General features: G+C 46.2%; 1 protein-coding gene across 4 annotated transcripts in view; it reads left to right on the top strand.

The window, feature by feature from the left end:
- ATXN7L1 (ataxin 7 like 1) overlaps positions 1-21,015 on the top strand; it is a 261,992-nt gene that overhangs the window by 75,457 nt on the left and 165,520 nt on the right. For all 4 annotated transcript variants that reach the window (XM_077162908.1, XM_077162831.1, XM_077162974.1 and 1 more), the window contains exon 3: positions 19,840-19,944. In XM_077162908.1, the coding sequence (XP_077019023.1) occupies positions 19,840-19,944 (105 nt within the window). The remainder of the gene's footprint in view (positions 1-19,839; positions 19,945-21,015) is intronic.

The raw sequence follows: 21,015 nt of genomic DNA, 5'->3' as shown, positions 1-21,015 counted from the left end.
TTCCAGCCTCTTGAGCTTCCTGCATATGCAGTTCACCAAGCCATCCAGGGTGGGAGTCCCCATCCTGCCCACATGAACCACCCTCATAAAGAAAGCCCCTTGCCACTCAGCCCGAGTTCACCCCTCCCTTCCCCAGCTCCTTTTGCCCTTTCTGTATGCTCCGCTCAGTTCTCACGTCACTTTATGCTGTCCTGTTCTCTAGCTGTCTGGCACGATTCAGCCCTTTATGATAGCAGTGCATTCTGCTGTCTGGCTCATTCATTGTTTCTTAAGTGTCAGTATTGTCGTGAGCCCTCTTTGTGGACAGGGACTTTGGTTTATCCTCTTCTGTACGTCCTTGGTCCTGGCATGTAGTAAATGCTGCTCCCCAGGTATTTATTCCTAACTGGCCTTGGGGTTCTTGTCAAATCCCCACCCATCTCTGGTCTACCATCTTTAGAAAGGCAGATGGGCCTCAGCAGACCTGGGCTCACATTTTGACTCCACCACTTCTAAGCTGTGAGACTCAGAACAAGTAGCTTAACCTGTCTGAGCTTGTTTCCTTATCTAAAATGGAGATAATGTCTCCCCTGCAGGGCTGTTGAGAGGATTAAATGAAATAATCAGTGGGAAGCTCTAAGCAGAGTGCCTAGTATGGAGTAGATGTTCAATAAGTATTAGCTGCTGTGTTTGTTATTTTATCAATAAATCTTCTCCTTCAAGGTCAGTCATAGACCAGCTACTGGCACCTAACACATGGAATAAGTATTTATGGAAATGCAAGGCTAGCCTGCAAATGATTTCTTGGGGTTCCCCCTGACATTCTACCCCTTGTTAACTGGAATGGGGTGGGGGTCGGGAGAGGGTGCCCGTTCATTCCAACAAGAGCTCTCCTCTTCCCTCTGCACATAACCCAAGTTATGAATGTTACCTGGGTTCAGGGTGGGTTATGCTGACTCCTTACCCACACACACAAGTCCCCAGGACAGCAAGCCACAGGATTCACCCCTTTAATCAGGCTTTGCTGGAGATGACAGCCAGGCCCTCTTCACATCAGTGGTGTAGGGTTTACTTTTCGTACAGCTGCCATGTCTGCAGGGGCTTTTTCTGGCACATGAATGAGGGGAAGGCAGCCTGAGAGAGCTGGGATAGACCCCACCCCAAGGTCAGGAAAGTAATCTAAGACCACACCTTCCAGTTTAGGGGTTGTGGCCAGAGTGAGGGGTGTGGCTGAGGGTTGCCCGGTTCCCCTCTCCCTTTCAAAGCCTGGCAGAAGACCTTCCTATTGAATTCTTACAGTCCTTTCCTGGGGGTGGGGAAGGAGGGAGCCTGAAGCCATAACAAAGGTGGCACCCAGTCCCCCACTGTGGTGGGTCCCTTGCTGGGCTGCCTTCTGTGACTGGCCACTGGGTCAGAGAGGGGACACTGTTATAGCCTCATTTTGCTCAAGAGGCAAATCACATGTTTTTCACCCCTGTTCTTTCCTTTCCTCTATCCCAACACACGCATTAATAACTGGGTGAAAATATATAAAACGATAGACTGTTTCCGTGGGAAGGGACTATGCAGGGAGTCTAGGCAAGTGCCCCTTTGAACGGCTGCATCAGAATCACCTGGAGAGCTTTGTTCCAAAATTCAGATTCCTGAGGCTCACTCCCAGAATTTCCAATTCAGTCAGTCTGGCTGGAATCTGGGAATTGGTACTTTAAAAGCTCCTGGAAGATTCTGAGGCTAGATTAGAACTGAGTCTCACTGCTTCATTTCACCAGCGAGGGGGGTGGGGGAGGGGTGCTCCGAGGACCCTGAGAAGACAGTGGCTGGAAGCCGGATTGGAGCCTCCTAACCCACGTGGCACCGCGGTTACTGCCGAAGTCCCTGCCTTCTTCACAAAGCAACCAGGGCTGGAGCTGACCCCCCACCTCCCCTGAACAGCACCTAGATCATTAGGGGAGCTGGGGAGGGGGCAGGAGCGAGCACTGTCTCAGGGGCCCCAGCAATCCATGCTCCCAGGGAAGCTGAGGAAGGAGCCAGGGCAGAGAAGGGGCTCTTTGACCATTTCTTTAAAAATCTTGTCATGTAAATGCATGTATACCCTCTGCCTCCACCCACCAGCCTCCCAGTTACCCATGGCAATAGATGGGACACATCTATTAGCAGTTGGAGAGTGAAGTGTGTGATTGGCCTTGGCGTCTTTTGAAGGGTGCAAGTAGCAAGACGGTGACCCAGATGGGTGGATTTGACACAGGAGAAGGAGGAAACTGGAGTTGGGAAAAGGTCTAAGTTTACCCACTCAGACAACTCCAAGTCCTGAATAGATTAAAGGTGTTTTGTCTTCCTATCTGACCATTTGGCCCATCTAGAAAAAATGAGAAGGTCTAAGTTACTTGGGCCTGCTGCCAACAGTTTACACTGCGAAGCTGCTAGAATAGCAGGCACAAACCCTACTGAGACAGGCTGGGCAACCAGATCGAAAACTGCAATTAAACTGGGAAAAACAAAACATGTGAGCTCTGGGCAGCCCTGGAAAGGGAAAGCCACCTGCTGGCACAAGCCGGTTGGGCAGGACTCTGGAAGGAGCCTCCTGCCACCAGGAATTGAGGGTCCTGACCTCAGGCCCCTTGGGAAAGTGCCTTTCTCGAAAAATCCTCACCCCCGGGGTGGCGGATGGCCTCGTGCTCAGGTGGCCTGCTGGCCTGCAGCCAACGGGAAGAGAAGGGTGGTGGCCAGGATGTCACTGGTAGCATTCCAGGTTCCAGGAAGGTGGGATCTTTTTTTTTTTCTTCTTTTTGGTTAGTGAGAGGCGGTTTGATGGCACTATAGAAAAAGCTTACCCAGGCATGCAGGCCTTAAGTAAATAAAAGCACAAAAATAGATTTTTCAAACCGTGTCCTTCGAGAGCATAGTAGGATTTACTGAGAAATTGGATTGAATTCTCTCTGACTCATCTGACTGCTGAGTGCAGGAATTTAAAGGAAAAGTCTGTGCTTCCCCCTCAGCAGTATCTGCTGAAACAGGGCAGATAAGAGGTAGATTTCTTATATGACCTCTGTCTGCCCTGACCGCATGTTGTAGATTGGTTTCCTGCAGGTATAAAGGCCACTGGGTAGCCCTCGAGAGAACAGTTGTTTTTCTGGTGGTTGGCCCTGAAGCGTCCACACCCTGCCTCGGTTCCACGTGTGTATCAAGACTGCAATTTGCCAAATGGCCAGCCCAGCGCTGAGGTTTAGGCTCTGACCACAGAGCACAAAGGAGGTTTTCTCTTGAGCTAAGCCATGAGGATTAAAATGGCAGAACGTCATTAACATCATATTTTAGGTAGGTTTTTCAGAAACCAGGCTTTCACTGACCCCAACCATCCAAGGACCTAAATATATAATGCCCTGGGCTGTGTTCCCTGGAGTTTGGGTTCCAGCACAGAACTTTACGATGGGTGACCGCATAGTGGTGAGCCAGAGGACCGGCTTGGGGGATGAGGAGGGAGTGATTCATAGCATTTGCCGATTTCCCAGGTATAAATGCTCCCATCGTGGCCAATTTTCAACTACTAACTAAATGAGGTCACTAAGTGTAGAGGTGGGAATCTGTGCCTGCGAGGTCTGTTGGCTGCAGCCCACCACTGAACTACATCTCTAGTTCATACCCTGAAGAGTTTACAAGTGGAGGGGCCTGAGAGGGGCAAACTAAACCAGGTGCCAGGGCTACCCTCAGTTGGTACCCCTTGGCATAGAGAATGCTCCTCTTCCCTGGCTAAAAGTATCCTTTAACCAACAAGAAATTCCAGATTACCAGACTTACTTGGATGCATCAGTGGTTTTTTAGTGATCCAGTGTCCCCATTTTATAGTTGTCATGATAGGGCAAGGGTTGGACAATTTTAGGAGTTAGATCCCTTGATGAGCTTATGAAAAATGCATCTTCTTGAGCTCTAACCCCCAGAGAAACTGATTCCATACATCTGGGCTGGGATCCAGGCATCTGCATTTTGGCATGCACGTTGCAGGTTGCTGTTCACACTTTGAGAGGCCCTGATCTAGGATTCTTACTGTTTACTCATTGAAAGTTCAAGGTCTGGAATCTTTAACGTGATGATTTCACTTTCAGCATTCACTGTTTTGCTCCAGTAAAACAGGGTTGTTGTTTTTTAAAGTTCCACCATGCAAAATCTGATTTAAATCATGGTCATAGCTATCATTTATTGAGAGCTTCCATGTACCAGACATCATACATGTGTTACCTCCATCTCATCCTGACAACTGTCCTTATGATTAGCATCCCCACTTCGCAGATGAGGAAACCGAGGCTCAAAGAAATTTCCCAGAAAGCTGGTGCCAGATTCAAATCCAGGAGGTAAGACTCTGGGACTTCCATTCTAAACACCACACTGAGTTGTGTCTGTAAAATAAAGTGTTCTTCCAAGGGTCTTTGATTTTTGACCTAGCTTGTTCAGGTCAAAAATCAGTTCGATCTCATGGGCATTTAATAGATGCTGGCACCATCATAAATTAGCTCCTTGCAGCAACCTATGGGGAAGGTCTGACTGTTATTTTTCTGGAAGAAGAAAGATCAACCCAGTGTATCACAGCCAGCTAAAGGCAGAGTAGAAATTCGTTGCTCATTCCACTACCCCGTAGCTATCCCAGTAAAGTCTCCTGGGCACTTCCTTAGTCTACAATAAGGCAGTTTTGGATTCACTGGCCCTGTTTTAAGCATGTGAGTGCGTTTCTGACCATCTTCGTTTCTCACTGTTAAATGTCTGAGTCTGTGTCCACTGTGTTAGTGTCCCAGTGAGGAAGATGGGTATGCTGGTTTCAAAAGATGCATGCCCCCTAGAAAAGCCATGTTTTAATCAAAATCCCAATACTGTATGCTTGAAACTGTAATCAGATCATCTCTCTGGATGATGTGATTTAGTCAAGAGTGGTTGTTAAGCTGGAATAGGTGACAACATGTCTCCACCCATTTTGGGTGGGTCTTGATTGGTTTATTGGAGTCCTATAAAAGAGGAAACGTTTTGGAGAATGAGAGATTCAGAGAGAGCAGAGAATGCTGCAGCACCACAAAGCAGAGAGTCCAGCCAGCGACCTTTGGAGATGAAGAAGGAAAATGCCTCCCAGGGAGCTTCATGAAACCAGAAGCCAGGAGAGAAAGCTAGCAGATGACACTGTGTTCGCCACATACCATTCCAGCTGAGAGAGAAGCCCTGACCGTGTTCACCATTTGCCTTTCCAGACGAGAGAGAAGCCCTGACTGTGTTTGCCATGTGCCTTCTCACTTGAGAGAGAAACCCTGAACTTCATCGGCCTTCTTGAACCAAGGTATCTTTCCCTGGATGGATGCCTTAGATTGGACATTTCTATAGATTTGTTTTAATTGGGACATTTTCTCAGTCTTAGAACTGTGAACCAGCAACTTATTAAGTTCCCCTTTTTAAAAGCCATTCCATTTCTGGTATATTGCATTCCAACACTAGCAAACTAGAACAATTAACTTATCAACCAGTACCTGTAAACACTGGATAGGGTGGGTTAAGTGTAGCAGTGAGATGCAAAGGACAGTGCTAATACAGAGAAAGGTCTAGTTCTCTCTGAGGGAATCATAGAAGGCTCCCTGGAGGATGTTGCACTAAAGCTGGGTCTTTTAGGAGGGGTAGGATTTTGGTGGGTTTGGAGGGAGGAGCACGGACTGGGCAGCAGTATGAAAAGATGTATTGGACACTGAACCTGGGAACCCAGGGTTTAGGGCCAGATCCCAAAACCTCATGAACCTTGCTTAGAGTCTGCCTCTTCTCCTTGGGCACATAATTAGTTTTGTGCTTGATTTGTGAGTGAAGATACTTTGATTTCTCTCCTCTAGCTGATCGATCTTATTTTCCATCCCCTTAAAATAGCTTTTTAATTTCCCTGTTTGTGGTAGATTTTTTTTTTCCTGAAACTCTATACTCAGAAGGCCACAGCTTTAAGCACCAACACTATCAGAGTGCTCTGCCAGATATGTGCGGCTGGTTTGAGGAGCCTGTGTGTGATGAGATGCTCAAGCCCTTCTTTTTTTTTTGTTTTAGAGCAAAGGTACATTTCTGTCCTTTATGAGTATTGGTGCAGTGGGGGGGGTTAGTTGGAGTGACAGTAGCTCCTCCTTGTCAGCATCCCATTCCTAGAAGAATGCCTTGGGAATTTGTTGACAACTTCCTAGAGTCCAGCTGAGTTGTCCCAATGGCTTGAGTGCCTTGGACACTGATTCCTAATTCCTAATTCCAAAGCAGATCCTTTCTGATACCATCTGGCTCTGCCAAGTGGATGCTTCCCTTGATGGAGCCACATGGCACATTTACCTCTGAGCTTCAGCAGCATCGTTTGGGTGATTGCTGTAATCTTGAAGGGTGCACATGGAGTTCCATAGCCTTGACAAACGGCCCTTTGGAAAAAAAAAAGTGTTGGCAGTCTCTTTGCAAGAGACAAACCACCTCCTGTTTTTACACCAGAGCCACTGACAAATACCAAAGGATCCAGAGGTCTCTTGCCCCAGACCCTCTGAATATGAATCACTTCACCATTGTCATGGACTCATCAAAACCATTGGGCACTGGACCACCCACCCTTTCTGGACATCTGCCTCACAGATTCTGAGCCATGCAGCTCTCCTTCATCTTTGAATCTGCACAGCTAATTGAAGGGTTAGTATGTCTGAAATGATGGGTGGGCTGTCTGGGGTAGGCATTTTTTTGGCCCTGTGGGTTAGCATTTTCTACCCACATGCATGGTATTGGTGACAGGAGCTTGATAGCTGAAACCAGTCATGATACAGTCTCACCAGCCAAGGCCTCCTGTGCCTTTAAAAATTCACGTTCCCTGCCTTCAAGAAGCACCTGTGCAAGGCCTCCTCATGGATTCTGCCTTCAGCCTGGTCCAGCAGCACCTCATCCAAGAAATCTCCCAAAGTGCTCTGTTGGGTCAGAAGTTGTGGCCCTGTGGTAAAAGCTGCCTGGTCCCTTCTGAGGCCGTAAAGTCCATTTCCAAATAAAAATCTCTAAACAGTGATGGAAGTGAGAGGATTCTGTCATAGTTCTCCTGGTCCTAGCAGGGCTGTGACAGCCCTCAAGACAGTGTGGCTTTGACTCCTACAGACAGCTGGGTACCCACCCCATTACCCCGTTTCTTTGCCCTGGACTCTCTGTCTTGTTCTCCTGAAGATAGAAGGAAATTCTCTTGGCCTAAAAATCTCAAGAAGAAAGATAACAGACCCCAGATTCTTCAGTATGCCTCAGAGCTGCCAAAAGTCTTCAAGAAGGCTGAGTTCCATTCCCTACCAAGGAGAACTTCAACTCAATCTCCTGTTTAGCTCCTACTGTGTGAACAGAACCGTGCCAGGGTGGAGAAGATACTAGATATGCAAGAAACTTAGTTCATGTGCTTTATAATTCAGCCCTTGAAAGTCAACTGCTGTCTCTTGCTGTCTAGGTTTCCTTTTTTTTTTTTGTTATCTATTTGTTTATTGGGAAACCAAAAATGCAGTATTTGTTGTAGCAGTAGAACGGGCAGAGACTGAGCTAATTCCATCTCAGAACCACAGTGCTTAGACAATACTGTGCTTCCTATGATAGATAAATAGAGGAGAGAAAGACCTGGCCCCCACCAACTTCTCTTAAGAGTAAACCACTCACATTTGTGTTCCATTTACTTTTTCCAGAGATTTCTTTGTGGCATGGGCATGGTCCCTCCCCTGATACTCCCGGTATGACCAGTCATAATAACTGAAGAACTGGAAAGGAACTTAACAGACCATTTCATCCACCTCCAGTCTCAGTCAGGTTGCCACAACAGGAGGGGGACTGCTCTATATGAAAAGACACCAAAGGAGAGTTCCATTGATTTCCCCTCCACCCATCAGTTTGTTTAAATAGCACTTTCATATTCAGCCTGAAAATTCTCTTTGACCATTAACCTGCCTTGTAAGGAAAAAAATTCATATGTGGGTCATCACTTCCTTGTCCCCAAACATGCTTCAAGGGTCAGGGATAGGAAGGGGGAAGGTTATTACAGATTGTGCTGGGAGACCCAACCTGGCCCCAGGAGATGCCCCACGGTGGAGGTGGGAGGAGTCACCCCTGCATCAACCCGATGCTGTCCTCTCTAGCCGTTTGGAAGTGCAGTAGAGTTGAACATGCTTGCCTCTCACAGGCAAAGCACTTAAATTTCTCTGCGGAGGGATGGGAGTCGGGGTGGGGGCTCAGGATAGGGCAAACAAAATGATAAAGCCAGACCTCCTAAAGAAGACCTGAAGAAAAAATGCCCAGGGAGGCCTAATGATTTGATAAAAGCAAATGTCATCTTAACTTTAATTTTCAAGTCGAAGGAAGTATGGACATAAAATTTAAATGAAATTTGAACTTAAAATGAACCAGGAAGAAAATCCTGGGAGGGAAGGGGGCCTAAGGTCTGCCTTGTGGCCACTGTAAGACATTTATGGTCCCTTCTACTACTCTTCTCTATAAATCACACTACCCACAGAAGCCAGGAAGAAAGGACTAGAGTTTCCCCCAATAGGTTGATATTTTTCTTCTCTTTCTAATTGAATCACGTGGACTACACAGATTTTTGCTTACAGGCCCATGGTTGAATATGCTGTACCCATCGTTTAACTTCCACACAGAACTTTTCCCTGGCTTGGTCCAGAAATTGCACTGTCCTGTCCATGCAGCTGATCTCTCAGCCCAGGCAGCCCCTGCTGTGAGAATAGCTTTGGCCAGGACTCCTTATCAGATCTCAGCAAGGTGGGCAGCCTGTCAGAGTGGCTGCAGGGTCCTCATCCATCCACAGCCCGAGGTGGGGATTTCAGACCAGAAGCTACCAGTTGAACTGCTGGAATGTGACCAAGGACAGGGTGGACAGGGAGGAGCCTGGGTGTCCCTGCAGCTGCTTGAGAGGTAGAACCAGAGCTGGTTTTATAAAGTGTTTCACGGGAACACTTTAAGGGCAAATTGTTGGCACTGTTGCCTGAGCCAGGCATAGGCGAAGGGGAATCCTTTGCAAAATTATTCTCCTGGCTCCAAGGTCATCACCACCCTACTTGCCAGCAGATCCTCTGCCAGGTTGGACTCCAACTGCCTCAGTGTGCCCTGGGCTGAGCTGTGCTATTCCAGTGTCAGGAGGGCAAGGACAGCAAGGGGCAGAAGCCTTGCTTGTCCAGGCCCTGGATCATGCATGCTCTTTAGGGTCCAGGAACAGGAAACTGGACCAGAGGAAACATTCAAAAGACAGCCCTGAGCCCACTGCAAAGTTGGAATCTGAGGGAGCCACTGTCGAAAGAGGAAAGAGGCAGCCTCTGTGTGCAGGGGATAGGAGTAACCCCTTCATTACCACGATGGCCCACCTGGAACATTCCTCCTTCTTAGGTCCACATAGCACTTGTCTTCCAAGGATCTCAAAGAATGAACAAATAGACATAATCATTGACTTCATAATCTTAGGTAACATGGATATTAGGGTGATTTATTTTGTACTTCCCTCTTTGAGAGAAGGGAAAATTGAGGGATATGAAAAATAAATCAACTTCTACAGGACTTCAACCTAGTTAGCTTGTTAAAATTTACTAAGCTGTTACTATGTACCAGACTCTGTTTGGCTGTGCACATAAAGAGGTTGATAAGTCACAATTTCTGTCTTCAAGTAGATCCCACTCTGGTGAATCAGAGGCCTAAATCAAAGAAGCCTTAGGAAAATTGTGTTCCCACTGCTGAGGATGGGCTGGGAGGAAAGGAGGGCTCAATAAGGAAGGCTTCCTGAAGGAGGTGACATGTGATTTGAAAAAACAGAAAGAAGGCCATAGATGCTAATAAGTTCTATTGTTTACCTCCTTCCTATGTACTAGGGTCTTCACAAATATACCGTTTAATTCCAGATGAGGAAACAGAATATTAGAGGGGGTTATCATGCTAAAAGGGAGGGCTGGGATTTGAACTCAGGACTGCTAAAGTCCAGGACCCAGCTCTTGTTCTAAGCTCCAGAATACAGTCGCCTTCAGAGTCCAGCTGCTGTCTGTCTCTCTTCCTTCATTGTGCTGAGGAGGGGGAATTCTGTTGACTCTGAATGGAGTCAGGAGGAGAGGCTGGATGAGAAGAGCTGTCCTGAGGACTAAGAAAGCTTCCCCCAGGGACCCAGGGCAGCCCCCTTGCCTCACTGCATCTTGACTGAATGTCTTTAAAGGTCCTTCTCCAGAGGAAGGAGGGATCAGGGTGTCTTGTGTGCTCATGTTTGTTGGTTGGGGTTCGTTGGTTGTCAGGGTTAGGGATGGGGCGGGGACAGCCCATGGAGCACAGGGCGGCCCGGCTTGCCTAGCTCCTGTCTCCCACCAGGCACCGGGGTGCCTTCTGGCCCAGACACAGAGAGAAGAGGCTGGGAGCCTATTTAGTCCTTGGATTGTCAGAGAAGAAAAGCTTTGCTCCTGCCACCTGCACATGCGCTCAGTCACGTTGATGCTGAAGAGCTTGTGCAGCTGCTGGCTTTTCTCGTCCCTTGTTTCATTTCCATTCCCAGATTTCAGGGTTTGTGAAGCCCTCACAATCAGGCCATTGGTTTTCAGAGATCTGAAAAGCAGAAAGTGACTGTATTTTCCTGGAGGGGAGTTTCCTGCTAGGGAAGTGGAAATTGTCAAATGAGGAGCCTCCAGGTACACAGGGTGGGAGAGAGCTTCTGAGGTCATCGCTTTTAAGATCCCACATTGTTGTGCTCTATGAATGTAAGGAGCTATTTTGGGGGAAGGGATACTGGGGCAAATAGAACCTCTCTGTCAGGGCCAAGGAGAAACTTACTTTTTCTAATTTTTATTTATTTATTAAACATAACCACATACAAACACAAACATTCTTACTATATGATCACTCCACTCCATTCCTGATATCCATTCCTGATATACAATCAACAACTCACAATATCATCACATAGTTGTATATTCATTATCATGATCATTTCTTAGAACATTTGCATCAATCCAGAAAAAGAAATAAAAAGGAAACAGAAAAAAAAATCATACATACCATACCCCTTACCCCTCCGTTTCATTGATCACTAGCATTTCAATCTACTAAATTTATTTTAACATTTGTTCCCCCTATTATTTATTTTTATTCCATATGTTTTACTCCTCTGTTGATAAGGTAGATAAAAGGAGCATCAGACACAAGGTTTTCACAATCACACAGCCACATTGCAAAAGCTATATCATTATACAATCATCTTCAAGAAACATGGTCACTGGAACACATCTCCACATTTTCAGGCAGTTCTCTCCAACCTTTCCATTACACCGCAACTAAAAAGAAATCTATTTAATGTGTAAGAATAACCTCCAGGATAACCTCTCAATTCTGTTTGGAATCTCTCAGCCATTGACACTTTATTTTGTCTCATTTCTCTCTTCCCCCTTTCAGTCAAGAAGGTTTTCTCAATTCCTTGATGCTGAATCCCAGCTCATTCTAGGATTTGTGTCCCATGTTGCCAGGAAGGTCCACACCCCTGGGAGTCATGTACCACATAGAGAGGGGGAGGGCAGAGAGTTTGCTTGTCATGTTGGCTGAGAGAGAGAGGCCGCATCTGAGCAACAGAAGAGGCTCTCTTGGAGGTGACTCTTAGGCTCAATTTTAAGTAGGCTTAGCATATCTTTTGCAGGGTTAAGTTTCATATGAACAAACCCCAAGATTGGGGGCTCAGCCTATTGCTTTGGTTGTCCCCACTGCTTGTGAGAATATCAAGAATTCTCCACTTGGGGATGTTGAATTTTCCCTCTTTCTCACCATTCCCCCAAAGGGACTTTGCAAATACATTTTTATTCACTGTTCAAATCATTCTGGGATTTATCAGGCCATCACTCTGGACAAACCTACAAAATGTCATGCCCTACTTAAGGTTCCATGTACTATGATGTTCAGTTAAGCTATCCACATAAGTTATATTAGGAAATGCACTAGTCAAAATATAAATTTTATACCAAATAAACATTTTTTGCTTTAGTCTTACACATAAGTTAAAGTTTTAAAATATGAGTTACCATCTATTTTCAACACCCTGCAGTATTGATATTCCTTTGTTCTTCCTCATGCAAAAACATTTTTAAATTTGTACATTTAGTCACTATCATTATACATTCCTCTCATTCCTAGATTGTACCATCTTGGTCTTTATCATTTATCTTTCCTTCTGATTTTATTTGTGTCCCCAGGCCTCCCCCCTCTATCATTCTCACATTCAGCTTCATTCAGTGTTCTAACATTATTGTATTACAGTTAGATAGTATTGTGTTATCCATTTCTGAGTTTTTACAATCAGTCCTGTTGCACAATCTGTATCCCTTCAGCTCCAATTACCCAAAATCTACCCTATTTCTATCTCCTGATGGTCTCTGTTACCAACTGAAATTCTATGGAGAAACATTTGTGTATGTCCCCTCTAGGTTTCCATTTGGCATAAGTGATGAAAATGCAGCTAATAAAAAGAAATGCAGCTGAAAACTCCACTTGTAGCAGAAAGAAAAAAAACCCTGCAAACTGTGTAAAGAACATATTAAGAGCTAGGGCGGGCCACGGTGGCTCAGTGGCAGAATTCTTGCCTGCCATGCCCAGAGACCGGAGTTCAATTCCCAGAGCCTACGCATGCCAAAAAAAAAAAGAAGAAGAATGTATTAAGATTCATGGGGAAAGAAAGGCTCTTAGGCCCACCTCCTCTCAGCGTTTCAGCTGCTGCTTCTGAGGTGGCATGCACCCTTCTCACAGGGGCTCTTCTGTGCCCTGGTTTGAATCTGTGTGAATTTGAGTCCTGTGTGCCCTTGAACCACAGTAGATGGTCTTCCAAATAATTTCGTCTGAGTTTATGTAAGAGAAGCCCACAAATCAAAACTGCTGCCAGCCACCAGCCCATCTTGTTGATCATTTCCCAAGGACGTCTCGTGGCACTGGCCCCCTGGCAGTCGCCAGGGCTATTATAGCCACCCTCCATCCTGCAAAGGTCCATGTGTCCAGCAGGCCATGGCTCGCATTTCACACAGGATTCACGTGTACCTTCCTGGAAAGGGCTGGGTGTGTCAGAGCTCTCTAAATCCAATCTCGTTTTTTCTTTACAGTCTCTTAAAGATGGTTAAAGAGTGAAGCAGTGTTTTAAATCGTATGAAAGTATTGTTAATGCACCTCTTACCTGTTTCGACATCATTATAATTCTTAGGGTGACTGGTATGGTTTCACAACCCTTGAAATGACTTTGGGGAAAAACCTAAGGCCAGTTCCTGGGTAGTATTTTGTCGTGGTGGGGTTTGGTTTGGTTGAAAAGCTAAAATTCAGCTTCGTCTGTTTTGCTGTCTTTTTTCCCCCCACTGTGAGATTTTCCGTAGTGAGCATGCGTATCACCGGTTGCTTATGATAAGCTGCTTGACTGTCTTCAAAGCAGAATCTGCTTCTCACAGTTTCTCTGTGCGGCCTGTTTTTCACTTAGCTTTCCCACTTGCAAAGGAAGGAGTGTGTGCCCTTACTCACTTTCTTAAGGTTTTCAGCTTTTGTGCTCGCACCAGTTGTTGTTTTTATAATGTCAGAGTCTCAAGCTTTGGAAGGTGTCCACAGGCAAATTTGAAAGTGTACAGCAAGTTTGACCCTGAATCCACAAACCCAGATGTCTTCCCGTCTTAGAAAAAGTCCTGTACATATAACAAATTGGAGCTGTCACCCTGCCTTTTCCTGAAGGGAAAAACCATTTTCAAAAAGTGGATATTGGATATACATTAAAGTTTATACAAACACATGACTTTGTCTGTCAGAAGTGTTCCCCTCAGAAAGCTGTTTACCTTGATTAAACGCTACTCCCATTCTGACAATTTCTTTTTCTGTATTGACTTAAGAAATAGTTTACCAATTACACTGGGAATTCAGAGTTATTACTTTACTTTCATAGTAAAGTAAAAACTTTATTTACTTGTGACTGTACCACAAATGAGAATTGTATGAGAAGTTAAACAAGGGAAACAGAGGACTTACTGCTTTAAACAGGGGCTCTGAGAATCCCCTCTATGTGATAAAAGTTATAGCAGCATTAATTTAATAATGTGAACCTAACCTGTGAGTACGTTCCATGAATAACCCTGAATGGTCAGCAGACACTGGAAAGAACTCCAGTAACTTAATGCCCCCTCTCCCTACCAGCACATGGGCAACTTAAAGCCTCTGTATGCTCATAGGATACAGGGGTTGATTAACCATTTACCTAGCATACATTCTGGGGCAAATGATTGATACCATAACCGTAATTTATATTAACTTAATTATTTCCTCACAAGTTCACAGTAACCTTTCTGCATCCGAGTGTGTGACAGACGAGGCTTATAATCTTCTCCATTTTGTAATTGGGGAAACTGAGCCAGGGAAGAGTGATGCCAAAGTGGTTTGGCAAATGTGTTAACTCAGCTCACCAAGGAAAAAAGCCCTGTTTTGTGGTGGATATAGATTTCCATGGTGTAAATACTCCCACCTTGGCTGATTCAAGCTACCAGCCCGGCGTCACTGACTGCAGAGTTGAGAGATGTTGCATGCAGTCAGCCCTGGTGAGCTGGTACAGGCTGGCTGCAGAATATAACTGACCCTTTGAATATGTTCAGGGCCTCGGACCCCCAGGTGACCTGAGGACAAGCTCACCTTTTGTGGTTCTCGAATAAACTCTCAGGCTCAGCTGATCCCCTAAGTCTACTTTACCTAGAAGAGTGTTTTTCAAACTTTGAGTTATGACTCATTAGAGGGACCATGAAAGTGATTTAGAGATCTCACCCAGAATTTTTTTTTTTTTTTTTGATGAAAGAGAACAGAATGAAACAAATAAGTAGAATAGAAAATGTCAGAGAGTAAACCACATGCTTCAGTAATAGATGATGGATGGGTGGAAGGCGATAGACAGATGAGATAGATAGGTAGATGTGAATGTAGATCACGTAGATGCAGACATAGACAGAGATATGGATAAACAGATAATGCTTATATGTATGTGGTGGGTCAGGTAAATTTTTTTGAGAAATACCAATCTGGATTAAGTATACCTCTATTTCCTCCATCTGCAAAATGGAGCTAATGGAGCTTGCTCCCTCCCTGCCTGTGGTTGGCCAGGAGGGTGATGAAGGTCACCACTGAGAGAAGCCCTAGTGAGTCTAACGCCCTGTCTGATTTATAATGGATCTATTTGCAGGAGCAAAACAAGGTAAAACAGACAGGCATGACTTTGCCCATTTAAGAGGTGGCTGCACATGGTGTTTGAAATTGGGTAAAGCCCCATCTTCTTTCTGCACTTTTCCTCAGAATCCACAGCCTAGAGAGAGAGCCCTCCTGGTGGCTCTTGGCCCCCCTCTGTGCACACACTGTGCATGTGTGCACACGTGCACACACACACACACACGCCTAGTTCTGCAGGTCAGAGGGGTCCCCAGCCTTCCCAGGAGATCTGCTGTGAATGGTTGGGAGGAGGGTGTAGGTATGTGTCGCTTGGAACAAGGACCCTTCACTGGGGAGAGATCTAGTTGGTTTGGGAAACTAAGGGAGGTGACCTTGATGAACACTTTCTTTAGTCTTTTCTGAATCCCTCCTAGAAGAAGGCACAGGGCCCGACAGTTTTTATGAGCTGTCATATCAATCCCATGAGACAGGAACCCATTTTACAGATAGGGAAACTGATGCTGAGAGAGGATTGACACCTTCCTGGGGCCACCCCGCTCAAGAGCATTGTACTCCATGCCCCATGACTGACACTAGGTCTGTGCTCACACAGCAGTTTCCCTGGAGCCTTGGCATGGCCTGTTAGTCCTCCAGGCACTCCTTCCAAACTGGTCTCTTCCTCTGAAATGGCATCTTGCTCTCTTGAGAAAAAGGCAGCTGGGGAAGGAGCACTAGCTTTAAGAGTGCCCTAGAATATCATCCCACTGTACAAACAACTGCTATGGGATCATGCGCAAATTATTTCCCCTTTGTTTCCTTGCCTGGAAAGTGGGGATGAAGCCAACTGCATAGGTTAGTTCTAAGGATCAAACAAAATGCTATCACGTAGTCAAGTCCAGAAAGAATCTTAATACGTAACGATGGTGGCATTACAAGTGAGTTCAGGTACTTTTTTTTGCCTATCTTTGTTCAGTGGTGCTCTGGTAAAGGTTTATCAATTGCCTCTCCAAAAAGAAAAAAAGTCCTGATTTGCACAATGGGAGTTTGCCCATTTCCATGGTGTAACTACTCCCACCGTGGCTAATTTCAAGCTACCAATGTGACATCACTGAGCGTAGAGTCCGGAAGAGGTGTGCATAATGGGCTCTCACAAGCTAGTAAGCTAGTACAAGCCCACTTCAGCGCACCACTGTTTTTATTTTTAACTAAATGCTTTATTGGGTCATACCTTAAAAGACAGAGGGAGAGAGAACAAATTAACAGAATGCCCAGCCTTGCGCCTGGCATATTGGTTTTCACCCTTCTGTGTCCTCCCTCCCCCACCCCACTGTAGTCTCATGGTGCAGCACCCTGACCAGGGACACTTAGCCTTGGGAAGGGGGTTCTTCTGAGGAGCCAGCTGCCCTTACGTGCTCCCCTTCTGCCCAGCTCTCAGATCCTGGTGATCTGTAGAGGGGATTGGTCCTCTGGGGAATAATCCAAGCAAGCACACAGGTCCTCTCATCTTCACAGGAGACCTACTCTGAACAGACCAGTACAAGGTTGAAACAGTCCTAGATGGAAACCAAGGAAAGTCCCAGCAGAATGAAAGGCCGTGAGTGGAACATACCTTCAGGGAACCCCAGGGCCCTCAACCCCCACCCGGTCTCTGACTAGCCTAAGCTTTACCTTCAGCTGGCGACAAGAGTGGTGGTAGTGGGGGAGCAGATGTTGTGTATATGAGAGAGAGCTAGAGGAGGGGCTCTACAGATCTCGGAAGGAATCACAAGTGGGCCTTTCAGTGGTATAAAGTCCCCTCCTCTGGACCCTACAGCATCTGGTCCCAGCCTCTAGCACTCGGCACGCTCTTTGGTACAGAATAGGTGCTCAAGAAATTTTTTGTAATGCTTGTTTTTCTTTTTAATTCATGAAAACTTTATTCCTTTATAGCTTGACCTGTTGCAGAAAGGATTTGAGGCAGCTCAATAAGTGCTTGTTGAATGATTGAGTTTCAGCCCTTGCCAGCTCCTGGTTTTACATGTTTCCTGGCCTATATTTATAACCTGTCAAATTGCTGTCTCCCTTTCCCCAAAATGTGACTTTAAATCTAAATGAAATGCAACGTTTATTAGCAGAGGTGATTAGTAAATTTTTTTCTGTGCTCTATATTTTTCAAATGTATCTTTAAAAAAAACATGGACCACTTTTGTTATAAAAATATGAATATGTTATAACCATAATCTGTAAATAAAAAATGAAACAAGGGTGGAATCAGCATTTATGGACCAAGAGGCACTCTTCTCCAATGTGAGGCTCTGGGTTGAGGGTCCCTTGCCTGCCCATGGGGGGCTCCATTATCCTCAGGTCCGACACAGCAGGTGGTTCACCCTCTGCCTCCCCCCACTTCAGGGCCCTTGTCACATCTTTTTTTTCCCCAGACGTCTGCCTACCGGGGAAGGCAGTGCATCTTCAGTAAGTCCCGGGCATACAGCCTGTGCAAATCTTAACCAGAAGTAGAAATGGAGAGAGGCAGGTCCCACTTGGGACCACACTAGGGGCCACCCCAGAAGTTAGAAATCCAGCCCAGCCTGCGTCCCCTGTCACCTGACCTGTCACCTGCCAAGGGGGCAAGCAGTTTCCTGGTGTGGCTGAAAATGCTGAGGATGCTGCCGGGGGAGTCAGCCTGGCAACACAGGCGGGACGCCTCCGTTAAAGCACATGATGGGTTGTGCAGGAGCCTTCCCCACGTTGTGCGCAGCTCAGCGCTCCCTGTGGCTAGGATTGCAGCTTGGGGAATCATCATGTCTTGGGAAATTTTCGTTAAAGATGCAGGTTGAGTTTTAAAAAATGAGGGCTAGCAGGAGCAGGAGTCGGTTACTGTCTCAACCCCAGGAAGTCCAGGTTCGGGACAGAAAGCACTTTCACCCAGATGCTGCATCGGCCCTGTTGGTGGGTGTGAATATCTCGTGCTCAGAGCCAGTCATTGAAGAAGGGACATGACAGCCGGGCCCCGGGCCCCACACCACGGGGACACGTGGGCATAGATTTCCCCATAATTTTGACCTTTATTTTTTCTTTGAAGGCTTTACTGAGATATAATCACAGACCACACAGGTCACCCATGTACAGCACACCACTCACTGGTTTTTAGTATGTTCACAAGGCTGTGCAGCCATCACCACAATCCATTTCAGAACATTTTCCGTCACCCCAAAAAGAAACCCAGTGACCATTAGCTATCAACCCCACACACCCTGAGTCCTAGGCATCCACTAATCTGTCTCTTGTCTCTATGGATTTGCCTGTCATGCACATTTCATATAAATTGAATCATACAATATGTGGTCTTTTATAACTGACTGCTTTCACTTAGCAGAATACTTTCAAGGTGCATCGGTGTCCTAGCATGTGTCAATGCCTCATCCCTTTTTATGGCTGAATGATATTCCGTTGTGTGGATATACCATATTTTGTTTATCCATTCATTAGTTGATGGACATTTGGGTTGTTTTCACTTTGGAGCTATTATGAATGTTACTGCCATGAATAATTGTGTACAAGTTTTTGTGTGGGCATATGTGTCCACACATCTTTTAACAGTGCATATCTGATCATGTTATTTCTTTGCTTAAAAATCCTCCATAACTTCCTGTTGTTCTTAAAATCAGGTACAAAATCCTTCCCTCGGTCTACAAGATCTTCAGGTTCTGGGCCCTCACCAGCCTCACCCTTGCCTCTTATTCTTATGTTCCAGCCAAGAGGTTCTTTGGATGCATAAACCCTCCTTCCTCTTGAACTTTCCTCCTTGCCGCCCCACCCCCCCAGCCTCTTGTTTCTCTAAGCCTACTCATCCTTCAGCTCTCAGCTAAAATGGCCTCCTTAGGGAAACCTTCTTCAACCCCTCAAGACTAGGTTAGATCCCTGCGTCACATGCTCTCAGGACCCTGTGCATCGCCTGCTGAGCACTAACCACATTTACCACCGAATGATGGCTTGGGTAATTGTACGTTTAATGTTTCTGTCTTCTGCTACCATAGGCTCTAGGACAGCAGGACCTCGTTCTTGTTCACTGGTCACCCCCAGCACCAAGCACAGCACCTGCCATATAGGAGGCACTCGGTAAATAGTTATCAGATGAGTGATGGATAATGTGGCAGCAAGCAAGCCACCTGTGCAGAGGGTTCCTTTTCCCTTGCATCTCCCACAGGGGATGGGGAAACCCAGGCAACTGCTGAGGCTGAGATGACCCCTCATTCTTCCTCCAACCCCCACTCGCCACTCCGCCTCACCTGAGATATGTCTGCTTAAGTAGGAGTGGGTTTGGGGGGGGTCCCCTCCCCCCATCCTGAAATAAATACAGCCTTACTGGTTCCCAGTTGACACTTGGGTCTCTCTCAATAGGGTAATTGCCCATAGCACATGACTCAGAGAAACCCCATGTTCTCATCCCCCCACCACCCCCGCACTACCGACTGAATCATTCACAGTAGCAGTCCATTTCCCAGGATGAAATGAGCAGGGATTCTTGGAGGCAATTTCTTCTCTGAGAGTTGGGGAGCTGTGTTATGACAAGCCACGTTCCCTTTAGTCAAGATTATTGCGTCTCTGTGTGTCTTGTTTGAAAAAGTGTCCTTGAAGAAATTCCAAGAGCAAAGTATACACCTTCTGAGACTTAATTGCTTTTTCAAAAAACATTGTTTTCATTTCCCCCCACAGATATGCACTTATTTGGCCATTATCCAGCACATGATGACTTCTATCTCGTAGTGTGCAGTGCCTGTAATCAGGTCATCAAGCCACAGGTTTTCCAGTCGCACTGCGGTAAGTGGACTCCTGCACCAGGTGCAGACGCCTTCGGCCGCCACTCCTGGGGGAATCAGGGGAATCGCCGCCCCTCTGGCTCCCCGACAGCGTCTGGCCCTGTGTCTGTCTTAGCGCAAGGCTGTGAGTGAACCCTGTTACTCGGGCTGCTGCCCTGTCTCCCAGGGGAACTGTTTCAGGAGGCTGCACTAGTCCTTCTGCTGCATGGCGTGGTCCTGTCCAAACAGATGAGGGGAAACCCACGACTTGGGTAGGTAGACAGAACTGGACAGACACCACCATCCATCCTGGCAGTGGCCTCTGCGGGGTTCGCAGGGGAGGGGAGAGCAGAGGCGTGAGGAATCACTCCTCCAGGCTGGCATTTTCTCCCCGAGAGGGAGGGCCAGGATGGATCTCCCCGGATTTCCACCAAGGAGGGCTGGAGCCAATGGCAGCCCAGTGCGGGGGTCATCTCAGAGTGCTGTCCCAAGGAAATGCATCAGAGTGAAAATCTCAGGCTCAGCTTCTTGTTTTTCAAGCCACCCCCCCCCCCCCTTGTAAAAGAACCCTGGTGTGTTTGGAAATGGGCTTTCACTTTGTCTGCAGTGATTCTTAGGCACCCGTTTGTTGCGGGGTGTTGTACTAGGTGCTCGTAGATACACAACAAAGTCTGCGTGGCCACTCCCTCAAACGAACAAACAGCTGTTTGACCTTAGACAAGAAATCACCTAACCTCACTGGGTGGAAGTTTCCTTATCTTTAGCAGGGAGTTGGAGAGAGGATTTCCAAAGTTGTATCTGCTGTAATACACTGCGAGGTGAGAACAGTATTTCACAGCCTTTTTATTTAAGCTTTTGATAAGCATAAAACCTACCTGCCCTTCTTTAGTAATGTTATTTGAAGTTTCAGAGCACATTAAATATTGTGCCTTAAAACAAATCAAAGCAATCGTAAATTGAATTTATTTTCACAGATTACACACATTCCGCCTTTCTCACACTCAGAATTTCTGACAGTTAAGAATCACTCTTCTATAACAAATAGGCATAAATAAAGGCAGTTGAGCTCATCTAAATTGTTCAGTAAATATAC

Source organism: Tamandua tetradactyla, chromosome 1 (assembly GCF_023851605.1).
Source record: "Tamandua tetradactyla isolate mTamTet1 chromosome 1, mTamTet1.pri, whole genome shotgun sequence".
In the NCBI taxonomy this organism is placed as follows: Eukaryota; Metazoa; Chordata; class Mammalia; order Pilosa; family Myrmecophagidae; genus Tamandua; species Tamandua tetradactyla.
Note: the sequence above shows the minus strand (reverse complement) of the source record. Positions and strands in the feature narration are given on the sequence as shown.